Here is a 27,560-nt window from a genome sequence, read left to right as displayed (position 1 = left end):
ACCGGCAGACTGAACGGTGGTCCAGGACGTCTCCTGGCGCACGGTGGCTTCTGAATGGCTCTCTGGTCCTACCGTCTCTGGTCGCTGAACGCGCTGCGTTGCTGTGGTTTCAGGGCAGCCCACCGCGAACGCCACAGCCCCAGAGGACCTTGCACAGCACCCAGCCTGTGGTCACCTGCCCTGCAGGCTCATGGTGAGCTGCCTGGGCTCCCGTCCCCGCACTGACCCTCATGAGCCCGGTCACCTGGCACATGCCCACCTGTCTCCCAGAACCCGTTTCTCCCTCTGCTGAGGAGGACCAGTCAGAGCAGAAACCTTCGGCGACTTTATCAAAAGAACGACAGAGATAACTTGACAAGCTCTGAGTACAGGAGGCATAATAAGCACTAATCCTTAGTATTGTCCTTATTATTATTAATAATTGAACTTCACGAGCACAAAGATGGCAGAAAGCTCGCTGTATTCACCTGGTTGGTTTCATGCGTCGTCTCTCACCCTTTTGGAGGTAAATGTCTCCCAGGGAAGTTGCTTGGGAAAGACATCTTAGAAGTGGACAGGCTTTGTGTTCCCCAGCCGTATGTGGATGGGGAGGTTCAGTAAGGGAGAAAGAGAGACCCCCCCACCCCCGCCACCTTCCCCACCCACAGGCCTTCCCAAGCCCCGACGGAGGCCGTGGCCAGCCCTGGGGGAGGCTCTGCAGGCTTGTGAAGGGAGATGCTCATCGGGGCAGCCCTCGAGAAGCTGAATCCACGGGGATGGTGGGGTTAGGGGAGCTGGCTGAACTTGGCTGAGGACCAGCTTGGGGATGAACCTGCACCCCTTCCCTCCCTCTGAGGGGTCTCGGGGAGTCGGTGGGGACCGGGGATCTGTAGGGCGAGGGGTCTGGGTTGGAGTCCCTTCGCCCCTCCCGTCCCCTTTAAGGAAGGCGGTCAGCTCCCACTTGTTAACACCAGGGCAGTGCCCAGAGATGGGATACAGGCGCGTGTGAGAGCTGGGCTCCGGTCAGGGCTGACCTCCCAGCGCTGGACTCTCTTCACCGCCTCCTTCCTCCCCTTCACCGTCGCCTCTTTCTTCCTCCGCTTCTTCCTCTCCCTGCACCTCCTCATCTGTCTCCTGGCTTGGCTGTCTCGGCTACGGAAAGACAGCAGAGACTCGTTGGTGGGGGGCAGGCCTTCCTCGCATCGGGACGTTAACCTCTGAGCCCGGGAATGCCTGGCACCCAGGAGGCCATGTAGCCAGCGCCACGGCCTCAGGGACTGAGAGGGCACTCGGCTCCAGCGGGCATGGATGGCAGGCACCTGCCGCTTGCTGCCTGGGCAGCCATGAGCTACCTCCCCCGAGATTCCTTGGCCCCCTGCCCTAAAGCCAGGTGTGATTCCTTCAGGGCAGTGGCTGGGATTAGAAATAATTCAGGTGAGGACCCAGCAGATGATTCTCTGTTCTGACTCCGGCACGTCTGGCCAAGTGCAGAGACGCAGAGATGCGCAGGAAGCCTGTGGCGAGCAGCAGAGGGAGGGGGCCAGGCTCAGTGAAGCGTAAGCCCTTCTGAGAGTCAGTGTCTCCATCCAGAGTGCTCCAGCCGCTGTGGGGAGCACATTCAGAGTACAGCAGGCACGGAATCAGTGGCCGCATTGCACTTTGTCTGCAGACCTTCTGGAGAGCCCAGCGTGGACGGCTGGGGGGAGGCCCGGGCTATGGGGTCAGAAAGCCTAGACTCCAGCCTCGACTTGATGCCCCCCACCCCTGCCCCGGATCACCGGATGGTGGGAGAATAAGGCTGCCCAGATCCGACTATTTCCAGATGCAAAATGCACCCACAGAAGTCACCACCTGTCTCGAGACGCAGCGACAGGGAGACAGATGCGGGGAGCAGTCATGAGATGGACCCGGCGGCTCTTTTGCATGCTCACCCACCTTCGGACCTGGCCACTCCCTTACTGCCTGAGGACTGGCCACCCAGCCCCTCTTGCTGCTGGGCGCTGGCTCCATGGGCCGGTGATGGCCTCACCCCTGCTCCAGCACTCTGTTGTCACAGTCTCGAACTTCTCAATACTTTTCTTTTTTGGGCTGAGTGGCATGTGGGATCTTAGTTCCCTGACCAGCGATAGAACCTGCAGCCCCTGCAGGGGAAGCATGGAGTCTTAACCACTGGATCCGCCAGGCAAGTCCCTTGAGCTGCTCTGCGCGTTTTCCTTCCTCCCCTAACAAGGCAGCCAATCTTGCCGACAAGGGCAGACGCTGCTCCACGCTCACTTGTTCTCCCTGGCATGCTGGGCTTTTACTCTTTCGCATCTTAGCATCTTATCCCTGGGCCCCTGAAGGTAATGGTCTAGGCAGACCACATCTTTTCCTTCCTCTGCCCCCTGGTACCCAGAAGGGCCTGGAAGGTGACCAGACACCGCCTTCCTCACTCAGCCTCCTTCTGTTCCAGATGGAATGAAGGAATTAAGACGTGAAGTGACCAGCCCAGGCGACACAGCTAGAAAGTGCTTTGGCACAGGGCCACGGCTGGATGCCGCTGTCTGGTCGACTCTAAGTTGGGCCAACTCTTTTGCGTGGATGGCCGAGCTCAGGACCAGTCTCACCCCCTCATGCCAGGTGGGGTCACCACGGACCTCACAGCCCCCTCTGCACCCTCCAGGCCTCCAGGCCCCCTCTCCTTTCATGGCTCATGTAGCCCTGGGTCCTCATCCAGTTGGTCACTTGCATGGAGTTCAAGGTGCCCTCTGGGGTGTGGGCAGAGGATTCCGAGAAGCTCAGGGAGCCGAAAGCCTGTTTGGAGACTTAGAATTCCCCAGGAGGAAGGAAGTCACTCTCCCCATTTGCCAGATGGACAAATGAAGGTCTGCCTGGTGGGGCCACTTTCTTGGAGCCGCCCAGGAGGTCAGCAGGCAGGCAGCCGGGGCCCCGTGGCTCCCTCCCGTCCAGCCCACCCCGAGCCCCCGCGCGAGGCCCCTACAGGTTTGGGCTGCTTCTTCATGGCTTCCGCCTCCTTCCTCTTCAGCTCCGTGAAGATGATGTCGAAGAACTCCTCCTCGGCCTTGGTGACCAGCTCCTCCAGGTTCAAGATGGGCGGCTCGTCCCTCAGCTCGTCGTCCCGGCCCTCGGCCTTGCCCTTCTCCTTCAGGCGCATCTCGCGGTGCCTCGCCTCCAGGATCTTCTCCCGCCGCGTCTCGCGCTCGAATATCTGGGGCACAGGGACAGGGAGGCCATGGGAGTGGCGGGTGGGCGGCCCCGGCTCCCAGCGCAGGGGGGCCAGTGGGCTCCCATCACTCTGCTCAAGGCAGCCCCACAGAGCCCTGCTCCCGGCTGATGGCAAGAAAGCGGGGGCTAAATACTGGAGCTGGGAGGAGGGGAGCAGGGATGCCAAGTCACGCAGTTCCAAGGAGTACCAAGCGCCTGACGCCGGTGTGAAGCATGCTCTCTGGGGGTGTGCAAGACGGTGTCCCTGGACCCCCAGAGGACCAGCTCAGTGGTGGGACTGCACACCAGGCGGAGCCAGGAGGGCCTCCCAGGATCTCAACACCAGGGCGTTTCAACTCCTCTGGGTACCCCATGGCTCTGGGGAGGCGTCTTCAGGACTCCCGGCCAGGGTGACGAATCTCAGCGCCCCAGCACCCCCTTCCCCCGAGCAGTCCCTTCTAGCTGCTTCACCATTGGTATCAGCTAAGTCTTCCTCAGACAGGCTCGGCTGCCCCAAATGTATACTGTTTACAACTAGACAAAAAGACCGAGTCACACCGCTTGGATCTGCAGCTGAAGAAACCTGAAGCCTGGAGAAGTCAAGAGACTTGCTCAGGGCTGCTGGACTTCCTGAGTGGTGAAGCCTGGGCGGGTTCAGACACGGCCAATACCCATTTCTCAGGCCCGTTCCCTGACCCACCCCCGAATGTCCACCCGCTTCCCAGGAGGCAGTGGAAGCGCGTCTGCCCTTTGCTGACCAGCCCGCTCGGCCGGGGGCCAGGCCAGGACCGGAGCCAGTGTGCCCGCCTCGCCGGGGGCCCGCACCTACCGAGGAAGCCGTGTTCTTCTCATTTCTCTGGAGGGTGCACAGCCCGTTGGAGACCTCCAGCAGCGTGGTCGTCCCCAGCTGGGAGCCGCAGGCGATGAAGCACCCGTTGTCTTGCACCCGGAGGCAGAAGAGGGCTTCGTCACAGACCTGCTGGAGGGCCGGGCAGACCCGCGGGAGCCACGTCACCCTCTGCTCGTCTGGTCATCTGGTACTTGGGGAGGCTTAGGCCGGCAGCCCCATTCAAACACCCCTGGGGACTTCCCCGACCGATAGGGACCCCAGCCTCAGCCCACAGGAGAGCGTCCACACCCTAAAGTCGGTTGCAAGACCCTTCACTCCAGCCTCATCTCCCACCGTACCCCGCCCACCACACCCACCCCCTCAGTCCGGCCTCACTTCTTTCCTTTTTTTTTAGTGGCCACACAGACAGGCATGGGGATCCTAGTTTCCTGACCAGGGATCGAACCTGTGCCCCCTGCATTGGAGGGCAGAGTCTTAACCACTGGACTGCCAGGGAAGGCCCTCCAGCGCCCCTTTCATTCTGCAGTTTCCCCAGCCCCGCTCTTTCCCTGCAGGTCTCTGCCCCGCCTCTGCTGATAAGATAAGGCTGGCTCAGCTGGGAGGCTCGGCTCGGCCCAGGCTTGGCCAGAACAGGCCTGGCAGGAGGAAAGGCCAGGCTTCTGAGGGCGTGGATGCACCGGGAGGGGGGTGCACGTGACCTTCAGGCTGAGGGCAGGGTCGCACTGCTTGAACGCAAAGTCCCAGATGTCCAAGGTCCCGTCCATCTTGGTGGTGAAGAAAACCGCCGGCCTCACGGGGCTCCAGGCGCCATCAGTGAGATAAGCCATGTGGTACCTGTAGGGAGCCAGGACCTCCGGTCAGGGACCACGGAGGGAGTGGGATGCAGGGAGAGCCTGCTGAGCCAAGACCCTGCTCATCCAGCCCCTCCCCGGCTCCTGGGTCTCAGCCCGGAAGTTCTTCCTGGTGTCTGACTTCTGGCCGTGCCAGCCTCACCAGCCACGGTTCACAGTTTGCACTGCAAAGGGCTCTGGTGTTTCTCTATACCTAACTCAAGGGCACAGGCCTGGGCCCGGTCCCCCGGCCATGAGACTCACTTGAAAAGGAGTTGGAGGAAGGAAAATCTGCCCAGAAACGTTCACACTATTCAGATGAAGAGAGGGCTATACTGCCTACTTGATTTAACCTTGATTTTCAAAGATTTCTACAGCAAAAAATGAAACTGGACCCTTATGTTACATACCAAAATGAACTCACAATGAACTGAAGACTTAAACATATGATCTGAAACCATAAAGCTTCTAGAAGAAAACATAGAGTAAAAGTTCCTTGACAGTGGCCTTGGCAATGAATGTTTGGATTTGGCACCAAAAGCATAAGCAGCAAAAGCAAAAATAAGTACGTGGGATTGTATCTACTTAAAAGGCTCCTGCAGAGCCAAGGGAACAGTCAACAGAATGAAAAGGCAACCTAAGGAATGGGGGGAAATATTTGCAAACCAGATATCTGATAAAGGTTTAACACCCCAAATAGATGAGGAACTCGTACACGTCAATGGCACAACAAAACAAAACAACCCAATTAAAAAAGCGGGCAAAGGACATGGACAGACATTTCTTCAAAGACGACAAAGAAACGGCTAACAGGTACGTGAAAAGATGCTCGACATCACTAATCAGTGGAGGAAGATAACCAAATCCACAGTGAGATATCACCTCACACCTGTGAGGACGGCTACATTATTAGAAAAGCCAAAGATGAATGTGGGTGAGGATGTGGAGAAACGAGAACCCTTGTGCACTGATGGTGGGAATGCAAATTGGTGCGACCACCGTGGAAAACAGTATGGAAGGTCCTCAACAGGAAGACCTGTTTCTGGGTCTTTTTTCTCTTTCGGCTGCGAAGCATGTGGGATCTTAGTTCCCTGACCAGGGATCGAACCGCATCCCCTGCACTGAAAGCACAGAGTCTTAACCCCTGGACTGCCAGGGAAGCCCCCCGTTTCTGGGTCTTTATCCAAAGGAATTGAAGGCAGGATCTTTAAGAGACACCTGCCCCCCTTCCATGCTCACTGCTGCATTCTTCACAATTGTCAAGATATGGAAACAAGCTCAATGTCCATCAGCAGACAAGTGGGCAGTTTGAAGCTGATTCCCTTTCTGAAGTCGCTGAATCAAGCTATTTCCTAGCATTGGCTCGGATGTTTGGAGAGAAATGTTTTCTCCGTTTTTATGGGTGGAGACACAGAGGCTCAGAGCCCCCCTGGGCTGGGCCAGGCCCCCCTGTCCCGTCCAGCCCCGGCACCCCTCTCCCACCTCAATCTTCCCCTCACTTGGTCCACATGATGGACGACTCCCGGCTGTCCTCTGACCAGATGCGGGCGGTCCAGTCGCCGACGGTCAGGAAGTTCTTTGGGTAGAACGGGTTTCTCTGCAGGGCATAGATGGGGCCATGGTGGCCTGAGAAGGTGCACACGATCTTCTCAGCGGGCGTCTTGCCCTTGCGGTTGCAGGAGATGACGACGCCTTGCTCCGTGCCCACCATGAACTTGGTCGGCTGTGGAGGGGGTGATGCGTGAGTGGAAGGCGGCAAGAAACGTCAGCTCAGGGTTAAGCTGGCAGGGAGAGCGGCTTTCCAGGGCCAGAGCGGTGGGACCAGCGGGGTGGGGGCCCAAAGGTGCCGAAAGTGCCTTTGGTTTAAGCCTCTGCTTGAGCTGTGCCCCGCCCCTTTTGGGGGGCCGCCCCCACTGTTGGTCAGCTTGAGCAGATCCCACCCTTCTTTAGCACCTGCTCAAGGGCCCCACGAGTGATGAAGCCCCCCAGTCATCTGCTCCCTAGAGCTGCATCACCAGCCCCTCACGCATCATGTGAGCACCGAGCATTTTGCCAAAAAAAGATCCTGAATGTCTGTTTACACACGAAGTTAATGACTGAATGAACACTGTGACCCATGAGTCCAGAAGAGCCGCCTCCAGCCTCCGGCTACTACTCACTGCAAACCCGGCTTCATTGTACACCCATGTCTAATGATTGTTGCTGGACTTTTTTGGTTGTTTGCTCTTTGCTTTGTTTTTTAAAATGTATTTGGCTGTGCTGGGTCTTCGTTGGGGCATGCAGGATCTAGTTCCCTGACCATGGATTGAGCCTGGGCTCTGCGTTGGGAGTTCCGAGTCTTAGTCACTGGACCACCAGGGAAGTCCCTCCATAGCATCTTTACTCACAACAGCTAAGAGGTAAAAGCCACCCAAGTGTCCGTATGAGTGCAAAAACAAACTGTGGTCTGTTCACGCGTGCTTGTGTTAGTCGCTCAGTCGTGTCCGACTTTGTGACCCCATGGACTGTACCAGCCAGGCTCCTCTGTCCGTGGAATTCTCCAGGCAAGAATACTGGAGTGGGTAGCCATTCCCTTCTCCAGGGAGTCTTCCTGACTCAGGGATCGAACCTGGGTCTGCTGCACTGCAGGCAGATTCTTTACCATCTGAGCCACCAGGGAACCCCGGTCTATTCATACAATGCGATACTATTTGGCCTCCAAAAAAAAAAAAAAAAGAAAAGGAAAATTCTGCCATGTGCCACACTGTGGATAAACCCTGAGAGCGTTGTGCTAAGTGAAAAGAGCCCGTCACAAAAAGAATTCACTGAAGTGAATGGGTACCCGGAGGAGTCAATTTCATAGACACAGAAAGTCGAAGGGACTGAGGGAAGGGGAAGATGGGGAGTTAGTTGATTAAAAGATACAGAGTTTGTTTTGCAAGATGAAAAAGTTCTCGTTCTGGAGAGCCCACAGTGTAAATATACTTAACACTACTGAACTGCCCACTTAAGAATGGTTAAAGTGGAGACTTCCCTGGTAGTCCAGGGGTTAAGAATTCACCTTGAGTGCAGGGGACACGGGTTCAATCCCTGGTCAGGGAACTAGGATCCCACATGCTGTGGAGCAACCGAGCTCACGAGCCACAACTAGAGAGTCGATGTGCTGCGATGAGCGACCCCACTCGAGGCAACGGAGATCCCGCGTGCCGCAACTGAGGCCTGACGCAGCCAAATAAATAGTTTTTTAAAAAAGAATGGTTAAGGTGGTACATCTTACATTAGGTGCTTTTAAATTTCTTTTTTTTTTTTACCACAATTAAAGAGAACGGCTGGGCTACAAATGGAGGGCCTGCTTGCTTAGTTGCTCAGTCGTGTCGGATTCTTTGCGACCCCATACTGTACTCGCCAGACTCCTCTGTCCGGAGGATTCTCCAGGCAAGAACACTAGAGTGGGTTGTCATCTCCTCCTCCAGGGGATCTTCCCGACCCAGGGATCAAGCCCACGTCTACTGTGTCCCCTGCATTGGTGGAGGATTCTTTATCTGCTGAGCCATCGGGGAAGTCCCATAAATGGGGTTGGGGGGGGCGTTAAAGGAAAATGAAGAGAAAAAGCTTGAGAGGCCCAGAAAAGTAAGGAAGAACGCCAGTTCCAGGGCCCCTCGGTGGGGGTGAGAGTGGAGAGCCCCACCCTGCAGCCAGAGCCCTGGGTTTGAGTCCCAGCTGCTCCCTGCTCTGGAGCACGTGACTCACCTTCCCACTAAAGACTCATTTTGTTTATCTGCAAAGTTGGGATAATGCTAATCCCATTAGCTTGCAAGACGGTCGTGGGTGATTACACAAGCTCATCGCATCAGCGGCTACAGGGGGCCAGCACATAGTGCCCACTCGGCGACAAGGCGGGGGGCAAGTGGGGACCAGCAATGGTGTGGTCACGGCGTCTAGCACTTGGCCTAGAAATCTCTGATTCCAAGACAGAACCTTTTTCTGAGTCCTCCCCACAGAGCCCGGGGCTTGGGGGGTGGGGGATGTCCAGTAAAGTTGTCGTCCACCTCCCCCACCACATTCATCCCCCAGCTTGGGGTGGGGGAGGTGCTCCCAGGGCAAGGGTGAGGTCAGAGCCTGTCCACCTCCTAAGGGCCTGGGAATGATGTCGGCCTGGAGGCAAACCAGTGACGATCCCAGGACGGGGTCAGGCCAGGAGCCGTCCGGGAAGGTCATTTTATTGCTTTGGAGGGAATCTTCATTTGAGCTTCCAGAAGCCTCCCTCCTTGGACACATCCACATGACTGCTTTGCTGTTTCTTCTCATTATGTTTTATTTGTGGCTGTGCTGAGTCTTCGCTGTCACTCGGGTCTTTCTCTGGTTGTGGCGATCGCGGCCCACTCTTCATTGCGACGCGTGGGCTTCTCACTGCAGCGGCGTCTCTCGTGGTGGCGCACGGGCTCCAGGGCACGCGGGCTTCGGCAGTTGCAGCGGGTGAGCTCAGCGGTAGCAGCTCCCAGGCTCTGGAGCGCAGGCCCAATAATCGTGGCACCCGGGCTTAGCTGCTCTGCGGCACGTGGGATCTTCCCAGATCAGGGGTTGAACCTGAGTCTCCTGCATTGGCAGGCGGACTCCTTAGCACTGAGCCACCTGGGAAGCCACTATTTCTTATTTATTTTTCTTCTATTTTTTTTAGATTATTTATTTGGCTGTGTTGGGTCTTAGGTGCAGCACTCGGGCTCAGGAGTTTCGGTGTGTGGGCTTAGCTGCCTGGTGGCATATTGGATCTTAGTTCTTGGACCAGGGATCAAACCTGCGTCTCCTGCATTGGAAGGTGGATTCTTAGCCACTGGATCATCAGGGCTCTGCTCTGCAAAGCCCTCTGCTTTGCAGTTTCTTTACTGCTCCTCCTTAGTTACTAAATGCCATCTGTGATCAATTTGCCCAGGAGCCTCCTCTCATCTCATTTTCCTCTCCAACACCTCCTCTTCCCCCGCACGGGGTGAGCTGCCAGCCCAGGGCCCCACATGAGGACATGAGTCAGGTACAGAGCAGAGCCTGGGGTCCGGATGCTAATCCTGGACAGGGCTCTTCTTACAGCATGGAGCGTCTCTGGAATCCCGTGCAGTCAGAAGGCTCGCCTTCTGATCAGCGGGGACACTGGCCAAATGGGAACTCGGTGAATTAAAGGGGCTTTCTGCCTTTACTCTGCTGCCCCCTGCTGGAAAGTGGTTGCAAAGACTACACAGGTCAAAAGGACCACAGAGGACCATCCAGAGCACAAGGTAAGAAGCAGCCTGGGGCCCACGAGCGTCTGATACAGCAGCCACGGGCCTGCCCTCAGCTCTGGCTGCCCTGGCCATGGAAGGTGGGAAAGGGAGAGCAGGGGACACCCACCAGAGTGGACTCGAACTCCAGGGAGATGGCCCCCAAGGCGTTCTCCAGATGCTCCTTTTTGGTGATGTCCATGATGACGACCTCGGTCGGCTCGCTCAACTTCCGGATGTCCCACCACATGACCTGATGGGAGGAGGAGCCGACTTTGAGGCCTGGAGTCCCACAATTCTTACCCCCTCCACCTTCCCAGGGCCAGACACTGGGTGTCAGACACCCAGCAACCGAGGGAACAGGCGTGTTTTGAGAATTGCTCTTCTGGTCCATAGTCCTGGCTGATCGTCAGTCCTGGGCAAGGTCCCTAAAATCCAGAAGCAGGCCGCCTCACCACAGACCTACTGAGTGAAAACTGCCAGGTGTGGGCCCTGGAGTCTGTATCCTTAAAGACCCCTCACAATATGGCAATATATAGCAACATTCAAAACGCACATATGCTTTGACCCAGAAATTCCACTGCCAGGAACGTATGTGTATGCAGTGTGTATGCGCATGCTTCATGTGTATGCGGTAATCTATATGCAAATACACTCTGTGCAGAAAGACAAGTATCGTATATTAACGCATATATGTGGAATCTAGGGAGAAAATGGTACAGATGAGCCTATTTGAAGGGCAGGAACAGAAATGCAGGCGTAGAGAAGGAACGTGTGGGCATTGGCAGGGAAGGGGAGAATGGGACGAACTGGGATAAATGCGCTGCCGCGTGTAAACTAGATAGCTGGTGGGAACCTGCCAAATAGCACAGGACGCGCAGCTTGGTGCTGTGCTGACTTCGGCGGGTGAGCTGGAGGGAGGCTCGAGAGGGAGGGGAGATATGTATCCATATGGCGGAGTCACTCTGTTGTACAGCAGAAGCTAACACAGCATTGTAAAGCAATTATACTCCAACAAAAAAATTCAACCCCTCCAACACACTCTTGGCTACATTTTTGGTAACTACAAACTATTAAAATCCACTTAAATAAATTACAGCATATCCATAATTTATTAAGTCCTTAACAGGCAGGGGGCAGCACTTTATGAAATACAAAATCATCTTTGAGACATGCCGAATGAAAAACATCAAGTGCAAATCAACGTGCAAGGTGCGCAGGAAGAGTGCAGAGATGCACACGTGTGCTTTGTATGCGGACACCGAGCCTGGAGGCAGACGGAGAGGCTGATGTAAGTGGGCGCCACAGGAAGGGGGACTGGGAGGCTGCAGGCAGTGGGGGAGGACGGGGGGCTGGGAGGCTGAAGGCGGCGGGAGGACGGGCTTCACCGCCTGCCCTCCTGTACCTTTAGGCTTGTGTTCCACATGCATCTTTACCTACTGCTCAGTTTTACAAAAAAATGCAAAAGGAAACATCCCGATGGGGGACCGTGTGACCGCTGCTGCTCCCCACTCCCTGCCCCTCCAGCGCTCGTACCTGCCCGTCCGTAGATGCCGAGAAACACTCTGTGCCCGTCTTCGAGTGCAGCCAGATGGTGCCGTACACGGGGTCTCGGTGGCTGAACTCGATGGTGGACAGCTCTGCCACCAGGCTGCCCTTCCGCGTGTCCCAGCAGGCTGGCGGGGAAGGAGACGAGGGGGTAGTGGGTGCTGGCGGTACAGGCTTCCTGTCTTAGCGCAGGGAGCACGGGATCGGGCGATGCTGCTTGTCTTGGTTTGACAGATACGGGGCTTTTTTAAGAATCAGGGCTAAGTTCAAACCAGCCTGAGTTTCCTACTAGCCCCTGAAGCTCACTTCATTCATTCCATCAGGGCCCCTAACATGTAGTGAGCATCACACTGGGCCCTGGGGAAGCCACTGGGACTCAGACAGGCACAGTCCTTAGGAGACGGGAAGGGAAATCTGCCAAGTTACAGCCTGTGTTGTGATTGCTCCAGGGGGAGACAACAGGGAGGCAGTCAGGGAAGGCTTCCTGGAGGAAGTGAGGAGGAACTAAGATCGAGGAGGAGCTTCAGGATGGAGGGAGGCAGGGAAAGAGAGAGGAGCACCTCCATCCTGGGGAAAGTAAAAACACTTAGGCAAATCTCTCCTGTTGGATCCATTCATCCCCTTTTCACCTCTGTACCTCTGCTGCTGCTGACTGGAAAAGAAACTCACAGAGGGAGATTATCCTTTCTTTGGATTCATTATTAGGACTTCATCTCTTCTGCTTTACCAAGAAAGACTCAACGCTTATCTATATATATTTTTCTGTCCTGATGGATTCTGTCTTCATTTTCCCACGAGTGTATGGTGAGGACCCACCCTGTTACTCAGAGCTGTTTCTAGGAAAGCTGGTTTTGTAATACAACAACAGAAGTCCATGATCCATAAATCTCGATTTATGGAATCCAAGTCTAAGGCATTTGGCTCTGCACCAGTCTGGCCCAGAAACGGGTTTTCTTAGCTCACTTTGCTCTGCTCCGGCAAAGCAGTGCTCAAGGGCAGGTCCCACTGTGTCTTTCTCATAGACAGCAGAGCCCAAGAGCCTGGGCTGGTCTGGCTGGCAGAGAAAACCACTGAAAGGGGTTAGGAGTGATGAGCGAGGCAGGGCTCCTGAATAAACCATGGCCAAGTGACTCCGTTTCTGTCTTTCAGAGCGCCAGCACCCAGATAAAGTTGCAGGGAGATTGATGGGCTTCCCTGGTGGCGCTAGTGGTAAAGAATCCGCCTGCCGGTGCTGGACATATAAGAGATACGGGTTCGATTCCTGAGTGGGGAAGATCCCCTGGAGGAGGGCATGGCAACCCACTCGAGAACTCTTACCTGGAGAATCCCATGGACAGAGAAGCCTGGCGGGCTACAGTCTATGGAGTCACAAAGCGTCGGACACGACTGAGCGACTAATGCTTTCACTTGATGGGAATCCACTTCTATTTCATCACAGAGGGGCTCCCTGGAGGTGGGGGCAGCAGGTCTAAGAGGGAGGTCAGAGGTCTCAGGAGGCCAGGAGGCATCCTGATCACGTAGAGTTTCTGGGAAGTTTCCCAGCCCTTCTGGCTCCTAGTCCTGGACAGAAGGGGACCCCTCATCATGCCTGGTTGACTCCGGCCTGGGGCGCAAACAGGAGGATTAAGAGTTTGGCTATTCCAAGGCCAGGGGTGGCCGGAAGGCAGGAAACTTCAGGGCCATGGAGACGGGTTTCTTCTGAGTTCACATGGGATCTAAACATCAGTTTTCTGGGTGTCCCACCAGCAAAAATAGCAGAGCGAGGACCTCTGAGAATTCTCTCTTCCATAAAAGCCATGAGAATGTTGGCAAAATCGATGATCAGAATCAACTTTTTCAGAACTCCGGAAATTAGCCAAAGGCTGGCAGCAAATCAGAGTGTTTATTCAAGAAAAATAGCTGAATCGTGATAAGAACAGTAAGTTTTGTTGCATTTTGGCTTGCCCCAGTTAAGATGCTATAATCTCCGGTTCTATGATAGCCTTGAAAAATAACTCTCTGCCTTCCTGTTAAAAACCCAATATCTTGGCAGCCACAGGATGGAGCAGAATGGAGCTGGAGCTCTTTCAAAGTCTCCTATTCAAAGAGTTGTCACTGTTTGACCTGTCTCGTGGTTCCCTGGAAGACCCCCTCCCCGTTTGCAAAGTTGTCTGTATTCAGCTTGACTCAGAGCTTGCCCAGGGAAAAGGGTCTTTTTAACAAGTCTGTCTTGAAAATAATTAAAATTGCAGGCAACTGATTAACTTTGCAGTGTCCGGAAGTGGTGGATAACAGGTGGGGCAAACAGCAGGCTAGCCGAAAAGCTTCAAAGGAAAAGCCGGAGAGTGAGCTGTCCATAGGGGCTTTGAAGAGCTCTGACGTGTTCCCGGGAAACTAGAAGCTCCCGGGGCTGTGCGCACACCTTTGCTGTTGCTGTTCAGTCACGTCTGACTCTTTGTGACCCCGTGAACTGCAGCACACCAGGCTTCGCTATTTCCTTCACTATTCACTTCCTTCACTATTTCCCAGAGGTTGCTTAAACTCATGTCTGTTGAGTTTGGCACTGGCATCACCATGCCATTCAACCATCTCATCCTCTGTCGCCCCCTTCTCCTCCTGCCCTCAATCTTTCCCAGCATCACTGTCTTTTCCAATGAGTCAGATGCTCACATCAGGTGGCCCAAGTATTGGAAGAACTGGGAGGCCCTCAGCTCTCACCTCTGGCTGACCTGCAGGCTCGGTGGGGCGGCTAAGGCCAAACTGACAACTGCCCGGCTATGTGCTGAAAGTGTGCTCAAACGCGCACAGAGGCTTCCAGGAAAGTCTGCAAAAGTTTTTGGCCGTAGATGGCAACAAGCAGGAAACATTCATCTCAAATGCACATGGAATATTCTCCAGGACAGATTCCATAAAACAAGTCTCAACAGATTTTTAAAGACTGAAATCACAAAAGGTATCTTGTCTTACCATAATAGAATAAAACTAGAAACACCAGTAACTGAAGGAAAAGTGGAAAGTTTACAAATATATAGAAAGCAAACAACATATTTCTAAATAACCCATGGGTCAAAGGAGAAATCAAAGGGAAATTAGAAAATACAAAATGCACGAATATGGAAATACAACATACAAAAACTTAGTGTAGCTAAAACAGTGCTCAGAGGGAAATTATAACTTTAAACATCTGTATGTTTAAAAATCTCAAATCGATAATCTAACCTTCTACTTTAAGAAATTTAGAAAAAGAAGAACAAGTTAAACCCAAAGTAAGCAGAGGGAAGGAAATAATAAAGATTAGGGTGGAAATAAATGAAATGGAGAATAAAAACCAACTTAGAAACATCAATAAAATAAAATATAAAGTTGGTTCTTTGAAAAGAAAACAAACTTTATCAACCCCTATCTAGACTGACCAAGTGAAAAAAAAGAACACTCAAATTACTAAGATTAGGAAAGAAACAGGAGACGTTACTGCCAACCGCACAGAAATGAAATGACTGTAAGAGAATGAACAATTATATCTCGACAAATGAGATTACCTGGACGAAACACAAAAATTCTAGAAAAACACAAGCTATCAAAACTGATCCAAGAAGAAACAGAAAACACGAGAAGACCTGTCACACATAAAGAGGTTGAATTTTCTCTTTTAACACCACCAATAAGGAAAATCCTCGGACCAGAGGGCTTCATTGGTGAATTCTACCCAATATTTAAGGAAGAATGAATATCAACTCTTCACAAACACTTTCAAAAAAAAAAAAGAAGAGGAAGAACCACTTCTCCACTCACTCTGTACTGCTGGTATTACTCACACTCATTACCATATATAAGGGCTTCCCAGGTGGCCCTAGTGGTAAAGAACCCACCTGACAATGCAGGAGACACAAGAGACGCAGGATCTAACCCTGGGTTGGGAAGATCCCCTGGAGAAGGAAATGGCAACCCGCTCCAGTATTCTTGCCTGGAGAATCCCATGGACAGAGGAGCCTAAAGAGCTGCAGTCCATGAGGTCGGAGGGACAGGACCGAGCGACTTGGCACACATTACCCACCGTGTCAGGTAGCCTGTCCTGACCGCCTCTCCCGAGATGGAGCTCCCCAGTGATGTCACCAGCCTTTGCCTCTAGTTGCCTTAGCCTGGCTCAGGGAATGCTGTGTGCTTAGTCGCTCAGTCGTGTCTGACTCTTTGCGACCCCATGGACCGTAGCCCGCCAGGCTCCTCTGTCCGTGGACTTCTTCAGCCAAGAACACTGGAGTGGGTTGCCATGCCCTCCTCCAGGGGATCTTCCCCACCCAGGGATCGAACCCATATCTCTCCCATTGCAGGCAGATTCTTTACCGTCCAAGCCACCAGGGAAGCCCTGGTCCAGGGCAGGTGCAGTAAATGTTCCTTGACTTTACTCGACCTGTACTTTTTCTTAACTTCTAATTTTGAACGAACTTCAGACTCACTTGAACTTTTACAAATGAAGACACTGCTGCTGCTGCTGCTAAGTCGCTTCAGGCGTGTCCAACTCTGTGCAACCCTATAGACGGCAGCCCACCAGGCTCCCCCGTCCCTGGGATTCTCCAGGCAAGAACGCTGGAGTGGGTTGCCATTTCCGTCTCCAATGCAGGAAAGTGAAAAGTGAAAGTGTAGTCGCTTCAGTCGTGTCCGACTCTTTGCGACCCCATGGACTGCAGCCTACCAGGCTCCTCCATCCATGGGATTTTCCAGGCAAGAGTACTGGAGTGGGGTGCCATTGCCTTCTCCGGAAGACACTGATGAGGCAGCAACAAAACTTGTCTCACCTTGACGCCTGAAAGCTTCAGGAAGTACCCCACCACCCCGACTTTGTCCTCTACAGCAAGCCTGGTCTGGCAGGTGGACCCTGGCTGGACCGCAGCGGAGCCTCGCTGCCTCAGAGCCCGGGAGAGGTTGGTTAAGCACCCGGGTGGTGGTGGGGGAAGTCCTTCCTTACCGATCTGCCCATTGTAGCAGCCTGCCAGGAGCACGTGGGAATCTTTGGGGTTATACTCCAAGGTGACAAGAGGAGAAGACGGCTTTAGGGTGATTTCTGGCCTGTTGGGGTTTTCTATAAGGCAGAAAAAAAAAATATGTATATATACTACCAGACCTGGAAAGAAAAGGACAGAGTCAAACAATTCAACCCCTAGTCCAGGTCGGGGGCAGTGGGGCAAAGCTAGGAAGCCCCTCTCCGGGCTGCAACCTCTGGTCCTCAGTGACCAGCCTCTAGCCCTAGAGGTTCTTCTACAGATGTTATTTTTTGGGAATCAAGTGTGTGTGTGTGTGTGACTGTCATTCTACTCCATCTCCCAGGTCAGTATAAAATGAGGTTTTGACCCTAGGGCTTTTACAGAACGCTAACTCTCCCGTGATTTCTGTGAACCAGTTGCCCTGTGTGTACAGCAGAGAGAATGATGGAGGGACAATAATGTCAGCCCACGGGGGGCAGTAAGAGTTCGCTGAGCGGCTCAAAAGTGGAAAGTGCTCGCTCCGTGCTCGGCTCCCACACCGCTACCAAGAGCTAATGTTCATTTTCACAATGACAGCGACGAGCGACGTCTGAGAGCGTGGAGCCCCCGCCCCCTGCCCCCTGACAGGCTATGCCTGTGCAGTGAGCCCCTTTGTCCACTGTGGTCCCCGCTCCCGGGTGGACACACTGCCCTACTGGCCAGAAATTAGGGACAAGTGCCCGGCAGGCAGGACAGGGGGGTCCCCTTCCCTCCCCCCGGGTCCCTTCTCAGACTGCTGGGGACTCTCTGATACGCTCTTCAGGGGCCCAGAGTTGGGACTCCAGGTCTGGTCTTGAATGCCCTGATTCAGGATCCGGAAATGAAGGGAGTTCCTACTTCTGCTGTGGCTTCACTTGACTGCATCTGAACCCAGGCAGGGACAGGACAAGACGTTGGCTTCCTCCAGGCTCCTGGGATCCCGGCGCTGGACCAGCCCCCCGACAGGCCCGCTTCTTCCACCTCCCCCCGAGCGTTCGCTGGCCTCTGCCCGGCTCCCTCTCCTTCCCGGGTCCCCAGGCCCCTCTGCGCCTCACCCAGGTCCCAGATGTACGATTCGTTGCTCATGCCCTCGGGCGCCCGTTGAAAGTTCAAGCAAGAATACGCCACTGCCAACTTCCTGTTGCCATCGGGATGCCAGGAGACATGTGTGGCTGGCCGCTTAATTTCCTGGGGGTCCCTTTAGAGGAGGGCGAGAGGGCAGAAGACCAGAGTGTCTGGATCCCCAGACTTCCTATTCATATTTGCTCTTTTTTTTTTTTCTTAAAAGAATTCAAACGTCTTTAAATATTCACTAGAAGAAATTTACTTTAAAAACAAAGCCTCTAGGACCCTTAATTGGAAAACTGATCTCACAACCACAAAGAAAACTAATAAAAAAAGAGAGAATGGAAATAAAATTTTAAATTTCGGTCTGATGTCTTCATTTGCTGAAAGTTCTGCGCCTGAGACTTGATCTCTCATTAATATTAAACTATGAGGGAAGATGAAGAATCTGGCTCTTTGGTATTTGCCCAATTGAATCAAAAACTTCTGTCCACACAAAAGGCTGCATGCAGAGGTCTACAGCAGTAGTATTTGCAACTGCCAAAACTTGGAACCAACCAAGATGCCCTTCAGTAGGTAAGTGGATAAATTGTGGTACATTCAACATTGTTATTACTCAGCATTAAAAAGTTTCCACCATGTCTTTTCATGGCTTGATAGCTCATTTCTTTTTAATGCTAAGAGAAAGAAACCGATCTGAAAAGGCTATATGTTGTGTGGTTCCAACTATATGACATTCTGGAAAAGGCACAACCACGGAGCCAGTACAAAGATCAGTTGTTACCAAGGGTTTAGGGGCAGGGAGGGAGAAATAGGTAAAATACAGGGGATTTAAAAAATATATTTTTGTTTACTTGGCTGCACTGGGTCTAAGTTGTGATACAAGGGATCTAGTTCCCTGACCGGGGATTGAACCTGGGCCCCATGCGTTGGGAGTTTGGAGTCCTAGCCACTGGGACCACAGAGGACTTTTTTTTTTAATTGAAATATGTTGATTTACAGTGTTAGTTTCAGATGTGCAGCAAAGGAAATATATATATACACATTTTTTTTTCAGATTCATTTCCATTTAGGTTATTACAAGATATTCAGGGGCTTCCCAGGTGGCTCAGTGATAAAGGATCCAGCTGCTAATGCCGGAGACGAAGGAGACACGGGTTCAGTCCTGGGTCAGGAAAGTTCCCTGGAGTAGGAAATAGCAACCCACTCCAGTATTCTTGCCTGGGAAATCCCATGGGCAGAGGAGCCTGGTGGGCTAGAGTCATGGGGTTGCAAAGAGTTGGACACGACTGAGCACACAAGATACTGAATATAATTCCCTGTGCTGTAGAGCAGGTCCTTGTTATTTATTTATTTACATATAGTTGTGTGTATCTATTAATCCCAGACTTCCGATTTATCCTCCCCCTTTTCCCTTTTAGTAACCATTTTTTTTCCTATGTCAACACAGGGGACTTTCAGGGCAACGCAACTATTCTGTGTCTTGGCATCTATGACACCAAGAGGGAGCCCTAATGTGAACTACAGACTCGGGGTGTGCTGGAGGCTGAGCACATCCCCTCAAACCTCCTGTGTTGAAGCCTAATCTCCAGTGTGCTGGTATCCGGAAGTGGGGCCTTTGGGAGGTGATTAGGCTGTGAGGGTGGAGCCCCTATGAATGGGATCGGTGCCCTTACAAAAGAGGGTCGAGAGAGACCCTCACCCTTTCTGCCTTGTGAGTTCTCAGCAAGAAGGCGGCTGTCTCTGAATTATTAATAAAAATCGAGCCGTGAGAATTTTGAAACATCCAGTGGTCAGGACTTGGTGCTCTCTCTGCTGCAGGCTTGGATTCAATCTCTGATCAGGGAACTAAGATCCCACAAGTTTCGAGAAGCAGTTAAAAAAAAAAAGAGAGTCCTCACGAGACACAGACTCTGACCTTGCTGGCACCCTGCGCTCAGACTTGCATCCCCCAGAGTGATGAGGGATGCGTTTCAGTTGTTTGTAAGCCACCCAAGTGATAGTATTTTGAGACGGCAGCCTGAGCGGACTAAGGACAGGGCGTAACGCTGTCCTGTGTTGCGCTCTGACTGTGACAAACGTCCCACCTACGGGGTGGGGGAGGCAGGAGACGCTGCTGGGGGGAGAGGCCCTGTGGGTGGGGGGAGGATGGGCGTGTGGGAATTCTCTGTACTTTCTGATCCGTTTTGCTGGGGACTAAAACTGCTTGAGAGGCTGCTTTGGGAAAGATCCAAGGTGTTCTCCTTACTTGTTGCAAGTAATAATTCTTTCTTTCTTTGGGGAAAAAAAACAACTGCTCAAAAAAATATTAGCTCAATTTGGTGGCTCAGACGGTAAAGTCTGCCTACAATGTGGGAGACCTGGGTTCAATCCCTGGGTTGGGAAGATCTCCTGGAGAAGGGAATGGCAACCCACTCCGGTGCTCTTGCCTAGAAAATTCCATGGACAGAGGAGCCTAGTGGGCTATGGGGTCGCAAAGAGTTGGACACGACTGAACGACTTCACTTTCACTTTCAAAAAATGAAAGGGGAGAGACAATGTGTAAGAGTGAAAAAAAGATTAAAGACTTAATGGCCCCACATGTGGACTCAGAGGGGGAAGGTGGGGGCAACTGAGAGAAGAGCATTGACACACACACACCATGACTACCATGCGTAAAGGAGCTGGCAAGTGGGAGCCTGCTGCACAGCACGGGGAGCTCGGTGATGACCTAGAGGGGCGGGACTGGCGGGGGCAGAGAGCGCCAAGAAGGAGGGATGTGCGCATGCCTATGACTGACTCGCTGCATTGTGCGGCAGAAACGAACACAAGCGGTGAAGCAATTATACGCCAACGTTGAGAAAGTAAGTTGAAAGAAAAAGACGTGATGGTCCCAAGCTGACACTTTGTCATGGAAGTCATCGGAAGACATGAACAAAAGGAGGAAATGAAATAAGTTTCTGGTCGTGTGACTCATCCACTTCACTCCTCCCTGGGGGCACGGCTAGAGCAGCAGCAGCCCAGGTTGAGTCCCATCCTTGGCTGGGTCACCCACCCGCTGAGAGCCCTGAGCACGTCTCCTCCCCGGGGCCAGGTTCCTCGTCTGTCAAACGTGGAGGTTGGATGTGATGATTCCTCATGCATCAGCCCTCTCGGGTGTCCATACGTAAGGTCAGATGCTGGCAGCAGAGAAGGCGGCCCCCGCCCCGCCCTGGCCCCTCTCTTGCATGCCCATTGCTAGAAGTCTGCAGTGCCCACCAGGACTCAGCCCTGGATCAGAAGAGTCCTTGCTGGTCGTGCTCGGACTGGGTCAGACACTTTCCAGGTGGCAAAATGAATCCCCTAGAGTTGGCATTTGATGCTAGTTAGTGGCTTCCAAAGTCACAGGTTTTCTCTGCATATTCAAGAACACACACCTGCACGTATATACATACGTATACATATATGCATATATACATGCACATATACATAGGTATATTTGATTTTCTCTTTTGGCGCATAATTGCTTTTCAGCGTTGTGTTAGTTTCTGCTGTATGATGAATTGATCGGCTACATGTATACAGACATCCCCTCCCTTTTGGACTTCCCTCCCACCCCTCGAGGCCATCACAGAGCACCGAGCCGAGCTTCCTGTGCTTTACGCGTGATCGTGGACACAGGTCAGTCCCAGTCTCCCGCTTCCCCCTCCCCTCCCCGCACCGTGTTCACAGGTCCGCTCTCGACATCTGCATCGCTACTCCTGCCCTGCAAAGAGGTTCATCTGTACCGTTTTTCTAGATTCCCACATACGTGTGTTAACATACGACATTTGTTTTTCTCTTTCTGATTTACTTCACTCTGTATGACAGACTCTAGGACCACCTGCGTCTCTATAGAGTGACCCTATTTCGCTCTTTTTAGTGGCTGAGTAATATCCGTTGTGTATATGTACCACATCTTCTTTATCCATTCATCTGTCATTGGACATTTAGTTTGCTTTACCTAGGTGTATTTTCAACAAAATGTAGTGCTTTCTACACACGGTTCTGCGTCTTGATTTGGTTTGGTTTCACACAGCAATCTCAGAAACTCTTGCTTAAGGAGCTGCCTCATTCGTTCAGATGGCTGAGTGGTAGTCAGCGTGCGGGCATAGCAGAATTGCCGGAACCAGACCCTACTGATGGGTTTAGTGTACTCCCAGTCTCTGGCTAGTGCACACCCTGCTGCAGTGAATATCCAGTGATCTCACACACGTCTCCGGGCTAAGCTTCTGTTACACTGCTGTCCTTGGAGGTTATTCCAGGCAGACTCCCAAGTGCTTGGGACAAGGGTCTTTTTTGCTCACAGTGCAGCCAGATCACGGATGTCTGGTGCTTTGGACCTTCCCCACACAGTATGAATCGACCCCACGTGTACTCAGCTTTGCAAATTTGCTTTATTCTTTCCTGAGACGGACTCTCTCCTCCCTTTCCACCCACCAGGCCTGCCTCCAAGGTAGGGACCACTTATCTACTGGGCATTTGATCGCTCTGTCCCTTATTTAGCTCAGAGCACAGAGGGCATTATCCCCACAGCATGGAGAGATGGGTAAGGGGTCCCCTTTGGAAGCACCCATCCACAGGGGTGACAGAGGTCGGCCAGGCACCTGCCTGGCTACAGAGGTACCTGAAAACATTGATGGTCTTAGCTGACGGGGCCTCGTCCGTCACCTCCACCGCATCCTCGTCGTCAAAATACTCCTGGTAGATGTCGATGGCGTTATTCTGCTTGATACAGTGCTCCATGATCTGCGGGGGACACAGCGGGAGTCCTTAGTGGTAAAGGGAGGTCCTTTCAGCCTGACCAGGGCTGAGATGGAGTCTGGGAGGGATGAGAGACATCCCGCAGTCTTTTGCCTTCCTTCCAGGCCACGAATTTTCAATGGGGGCAACATCTACCCCGCAAAAGGGTGGAGATTGGTTCCAATTGTTTTCAAATTGCTTCGTGGGGGTAAAATAATATCACCTTTTTTTTTTTTTTTTTGTACAAAGTACAGACATACATTTTGTGGTTGTTGCTCAGTTGCTAAGTCGTGTCTGACTCTTTGCAACCCCATGGACTGCAGCACGCCAGGCCTCCCAGACACACATATAGTACGTAAATATACAGTACACCTTTGGTATTACATTTTCACTGGGGTGGGGGAATGTCTAAAAAGGCTTGTTGAGAGACAGCAATGAAAAAAAAAGGTGAAGAAACACAGTTCTAGCCAAACGGAATTAGTAGCCACTCTGTATATAGCATCCATCTCCTGTTTCCTCCATCCAGAAGGCCCTCCCCCATTATTCCAAATGTCCAACAAGGAAAATCCCAAGTTCAAGGGCCTCCTCCTCCAGGAAGGCTCCCCTGATACCTTCAGCAGGAAACCAACTCTCCCTCCGCATGGGGCAAATAGCAAAGCATTTCTTCCTTACAGCCTTCCTTTCAATGTGAGATTGTGTGGTATGTGCGTGCTCAGTTGTGCCCCCCTCTTTGAGACCCCATGGACTGTAGCCCACCAGGCTCCCTTGCCCATGGGATTTTTTCAGGCAAGAATACTGGAGGGGGTTTCCATTTCCTACTTCAGGGGAATCTTCTCAACTCAGGGATTGAATCTGTATCTCTTCTGTCTCCTGCACTGGAGGTGGATTCTTTACCTGTTGACCTGCCTGGGGCTGCTGCTGCTGCTGCTAAGTCGCTTCAGTCGTGTCCGACTCTGTGCAGCCCCATAGGTGGCAGCCCACCAGGCTCTGCTGTCCCTGGGATTCTCTAGGCAAGAACACTGGAGTGGGTTGCCATTTCCTTCTCCAAGGCATGAAAGTGAAAAGTGAAAGTGAAGTCGCTCAGTAAGTGTCCGACTCTTCGTGACCCCATAGACTGCAGCCTACCAGGCTCCTCCGTCCATGGGATTTTCCAGGCAAGAGTACTGGAGTGGGGTGCCATTGCCTTCTCTGAGCTGCCTGGGGAGCCCCTGATAATACTGTGATATCTCTGTTTTTGTCTTTGGCCTCTGGTGGCTCACAAACTCTTTAGGGTGGGATATATGTGAATTTCATTTTTGCAATCTTTACTGCACCTGGCAAAGGCTAGAAGCTCCATCCAAATGTGCTGACTGAATGAATGAATGACCCCTATTGGCAGGTAGCTGCTGGCTAGGGCTCCTTTGCCCAGAGGGTTTCCCACTTTCCCGATTCCTCCTAAAACCTGTTCAGTCCTTGGACTTCCCTGCCTTACCCTTGGGTCTGCTGTGGGGACCTGCCTACCTGCTCCCAGACCGAAGGTTCCATATGGTACGTGGTGTCCTGCCTCAAGGAGCTAGCTGCTGAGCCTGACATGCAGCTGGGGAAGCAGTCATGGCTGAGACACTGGCCGAGCTGAACGAAGCCTTACCGAGCCCAGCTGCATGATGGCGTTGATGTAGTTCTCATCTTTCTCCACCTTCTTCCGGAAGCGGATCGTCTGCTCCAGCTCCAGGGGGTTCACATCCTTGGGCCAGCCACCCTCGATGTGGTTAATCCCCCGGGTCTCCATCTCAAAGCGCTCTGTGTTGGCCTAAACAGAGAGTCACAGGTGAGAAGAGCCTGGCCCTGGTGGAAGCGTGTTTCTGCAAACCAGAGTCCCGGGGCTCCCGGGTCCCTGGGCTCTGCGTATTCAGGGAGGGCCTTGTGAGGTACCCTTGACCAGAGCCGCAACGTCTTCAGGTACCAGCAAGGAACTTTCTGGTCCTCAGGTGGTCGCAGGCGGCCATGAACGTGCTAGCCTGTGGAGTTAGTAACAGCCAATTTGCAGTTGATGCCGGCGGCCGGGAGAAATCCAGTTCTGACCTGACCTCAACCCTAAAAACCCAGAGAAGCCCACCCACCCATCTGCTCTGTGACAGCCCAAAGAACAAAGTGACTAATCTACCATTTACAGTGAGACGGGAATCAAAGCATAGAACACTTGAGAGTTTGGATTTGCTTTGCTCATTCTCCGTTGCAGCGAGGACGGCATAGATGCAGTTTTGCCCTTTAAACTTACCTCCTGCCTCCTTTGCAGTCCCCTCACCCCGCATCTTTTCAACTGTGATAAAACATACATGTGCTTCCCTGGTGGCTCAGATGGTAAAGCATCTGCCTGCCAATGCAGGAGATGCAGGAGACCCAGGTTCGATCTCTGGATCAGGAAGATCCCCTGGAGAAGGGAATGGCTACCTCACTCCAGTGTTCTTGCCTTGAGAATCCCATGGACGGAGGAGCCTGGTGGGCTACAGTCCCTGGGGTCACAGAGTCAGACACGACTGAGCAATTAACACTTTCATAAAATACATATAACATCACGTCTACCATTTTGGGGCTTGCCTGGTGGCCCAGTGGCTAAGACTCCGCAGTCCCAATGCAGGCAGGGGGCCTGGGTTCAACCCCTGGTTAGTGAACCAGATCCTGCATGCCACAACTAAGACCCAGGGCAGCCAAATTAATACACAAATATTTTTAAAAATAAAATCTACCATGAAGCGAGGTGAGGTGAAGTCGCTCAGTCGTGTCCAACTCTTTGCGACCCCGTGGACTGTAGCCTACCAGGCTCCTCTGTCCATGGGATTTTCCAGGCAAGAGTACTGGAGTGGGTTGCCATTGCCTTCTCTAGAGGATCTTCCCCACCCAGGGATTGAACCCAGGTCTCCTGCAGTGTAGGCAGACACGTTACCGTCTGAGCCCCCAGGGAAAATCTACCATTCTGACCATTAAAAAAATGCTCAAGTTAGTGGCATTAAGAACATTCACGATGGGGTGCAATCCTCAGCACTATCCAGTTCCGGAACTTTCTCAATACCCCAAATGGAGATCCACACTCACTGAGCTCTCACTCTCACTTCCTTTTCCTTTATAAGCCATTTCTCACGAAAGCGACAAGTCTCAACAGGGCGGAGTCACTGGCCTTGGAGACCCCAGCGTGCCATGGAATTCATGGCTGTCGTCTTGTTTAGGAAGTTCCCGTGAACAAGACTGCTCTGGCCCCAGTGACAGCAGCTGGCCCTGGGGAAGCAGGACAGTCAGTGTGTTTGAACTGGAAGTTATTGGAAACACTCATCACGTGTTTTGGCCAAATCAGTGTGATTTTCATGCCGCTGATTTAGGAACATGACAACAGGGTCATCCCCTCAGTCTAATCTTCTCCCGGCAGTTGTTGACATAATCAGGAGCTGATCACCTACTTCGGACAGACCAGGAGAAATCTTGGGTTTTGAACAGCAACACGACACTCAGTTCTCTTATCTGAGAGGCACCTGTGACCAGAACGTTCTGTGGGACCGTTTCTTTTTCACGAGCTGGGCAGGTCGTGTAGGTATGAATCTCTGGCCCCCTCAGATGCCTCTCCCAGCTGCTGTTGTTCAGTCGCGCAGTCGTGTCTGACTCTCTGCGACCCCGTGGGCTGCAGCACGCCAGGCCTCCCTGTCCCTCATCATCTCCCGGAGTCTGCCCAGGTTCACATTCACTGCATCCGTGATGCCGTCCAGCCATCTCATCCTCTGACGCCCTGTTCTCCTGCCCTCAGTCTTGCCCAGCATCAGGGACTTTTCCAGTGAGTCATCTGTTCATAGCAGATGACCAAAATACTGGAGCTTCAGCTTCAGCACCAGTCCTTCCAGTGAATATTCAGGGTTGATCTCCCTTAAGATTGACTGGTTTGATCTCCTTGCTGTCCAAGGGACTTTCAGGAGTCTTCTCCAGCACCACAGTTCAAAAGCTGCACCAAATGCCTAAAACAACTCTAGGAAGAGTCTTAGAGGGGAGGCCAGAGAGAGGAGATCTTGATTTGCATTCGCCTGGCCCAGGGAGTGGTTGGTACTGGGGCTTGTCCTGACCCTGGGCACCAAGCTGAGATTGGGGGTGATTCTGCCCTCACACATCCAGCATCCGCACTGGTCCACTGGCTTCCCATGGGAATGGAGTCACGCAGTCCCACTTACCAGCCCTGACCCACAACCCTGCCAGACCACACCTCCACTGGCCCGGCCCTTGGCTCAGGGACCCACCTCATGTTCCGACATGCTGGTGGAGCACTGGCTGCCCGTGTCCACCGGGTTCCGCTCTACAAACTGCTCGGCCAGCTCGGGGTTGGGCGGGATGTCGATGTTCAGCTCTGCCTGGCGGTCGGAGAAGTTGCATTGCTTCCCAAACTCACTGCGTTTCTTCACGTATGCGTACACAATCTCCATGGTACCGGCTGCTGCAGGGATGGGGAAGGGTATGTGGTGAGGGCCTCCAGCTGGCTACCTCTTGGTCTCCAGGAGCCCCGCCACTGAGGGCGGCTCCGTGTTTCCTCTCTGGTTGTGGGGGGAAGGCTCCTAAGGGATTTGTCCAGATCCTGAGCTGCATTTGAAAAAATAATCTATGGAGTGATGACTACAGACTAAGCATTATCTTGCTTGGTTCTTACAGTTGCCCTCTAAAGTGGACAGTGAGATCACCAGTCCACTTTGGAGGAACCTGATATTCACAGGTACCCAGAATGCCTTGCCCAGGACCACAGAGCCAACAAGTGTTGCCGCTGGTCAACCCGACTCCAGAGCTCTAACTCACAAATGATGCAGGTTTTGCTGAGCTAATATGATTATCCAGAGGCAAGGAAGGAATATTGATGGTGATTATGTTGAATTAAATTCCCTGCAGCACACTGGACCTGACAATGATTTCACTTACTCTGTCAGAAAACATTTGTTAAAACCATGAATAGGGGCTTCCTCGGTGGACCAGTGGTTAAGACGTGGCCTTCCAGTGCAGGGGGTGTGGGTTTCATACCTGGTCGGGGAGCTAAGATCCCACAGGCCAAAAACCCAAAACAGAAGACAAGCAATAGTGTAACACATTCAATAAAGACTTTAAGAATGGTCCACATTAAAATAAAAAACAAAACCTGAAT

General features: G+C 52.6%; 1 protein-coding gene across 1 annotated transcript; it reads right to left on the bottom strand.

Annotated features, from left to right (window-relative positions):
• Window positions 1-445: 445 nt before the first annotated feature.
• Window positions 446-27,285, bottom strand: LOC129648595 (dynein axonemal intermediate chain 2-like). The gene is made up of 12 exons (XM_055575047.1): window positions 26,674-27,285; window positions 24,048-24,209; window positions 22,305-22,426; window positions 17,671-17,813; window positions 16,582-16,695; window positions 11,628-11,767; window positions 10,222-10,344; window positions 6,363-6,586; window positions 4,732-4,867; window positions 4,013-4,159; window positions 2,960-3,187; window positions 446-1,131 (listed from the first exon to the last, which is right to left on the bottom strand). Exons 1-12 carry the CDS (start codon window positions 26,854-26,856, stop codon window positions 1,003-1,005), a joined length of 1,851 nt encoding a protein of 616 aa, XP_055431022.1. The 5' UTR covers window positions 26,857-27,285; the 3' UTR covers window positions 446-1,002.
• Window positions 27,286-27,560: the final 275 nt, after the last annotated feature.

Source organism: Bubalus kerabau, chromosome 4 (assembly GCF_029407905.1).
Source record: "Bubalus kerabau isolate K-KA32 ecotype Philippines breed swamp buffalo chromosome 4, PCC_UOA_SB_1v2, whole genome shotgun sequence".
NCBI lineage: Eukaryota > Metazoa > Chordata > Mammalia > Artiodactyla > Bovidae > Bubalus > Bubalus kerabau.
The sequence above is the reverse complement of the archived record's forward strand: the minus strand, read 5'-3'. Positions and strand labels throughout refer to the sequence as shown.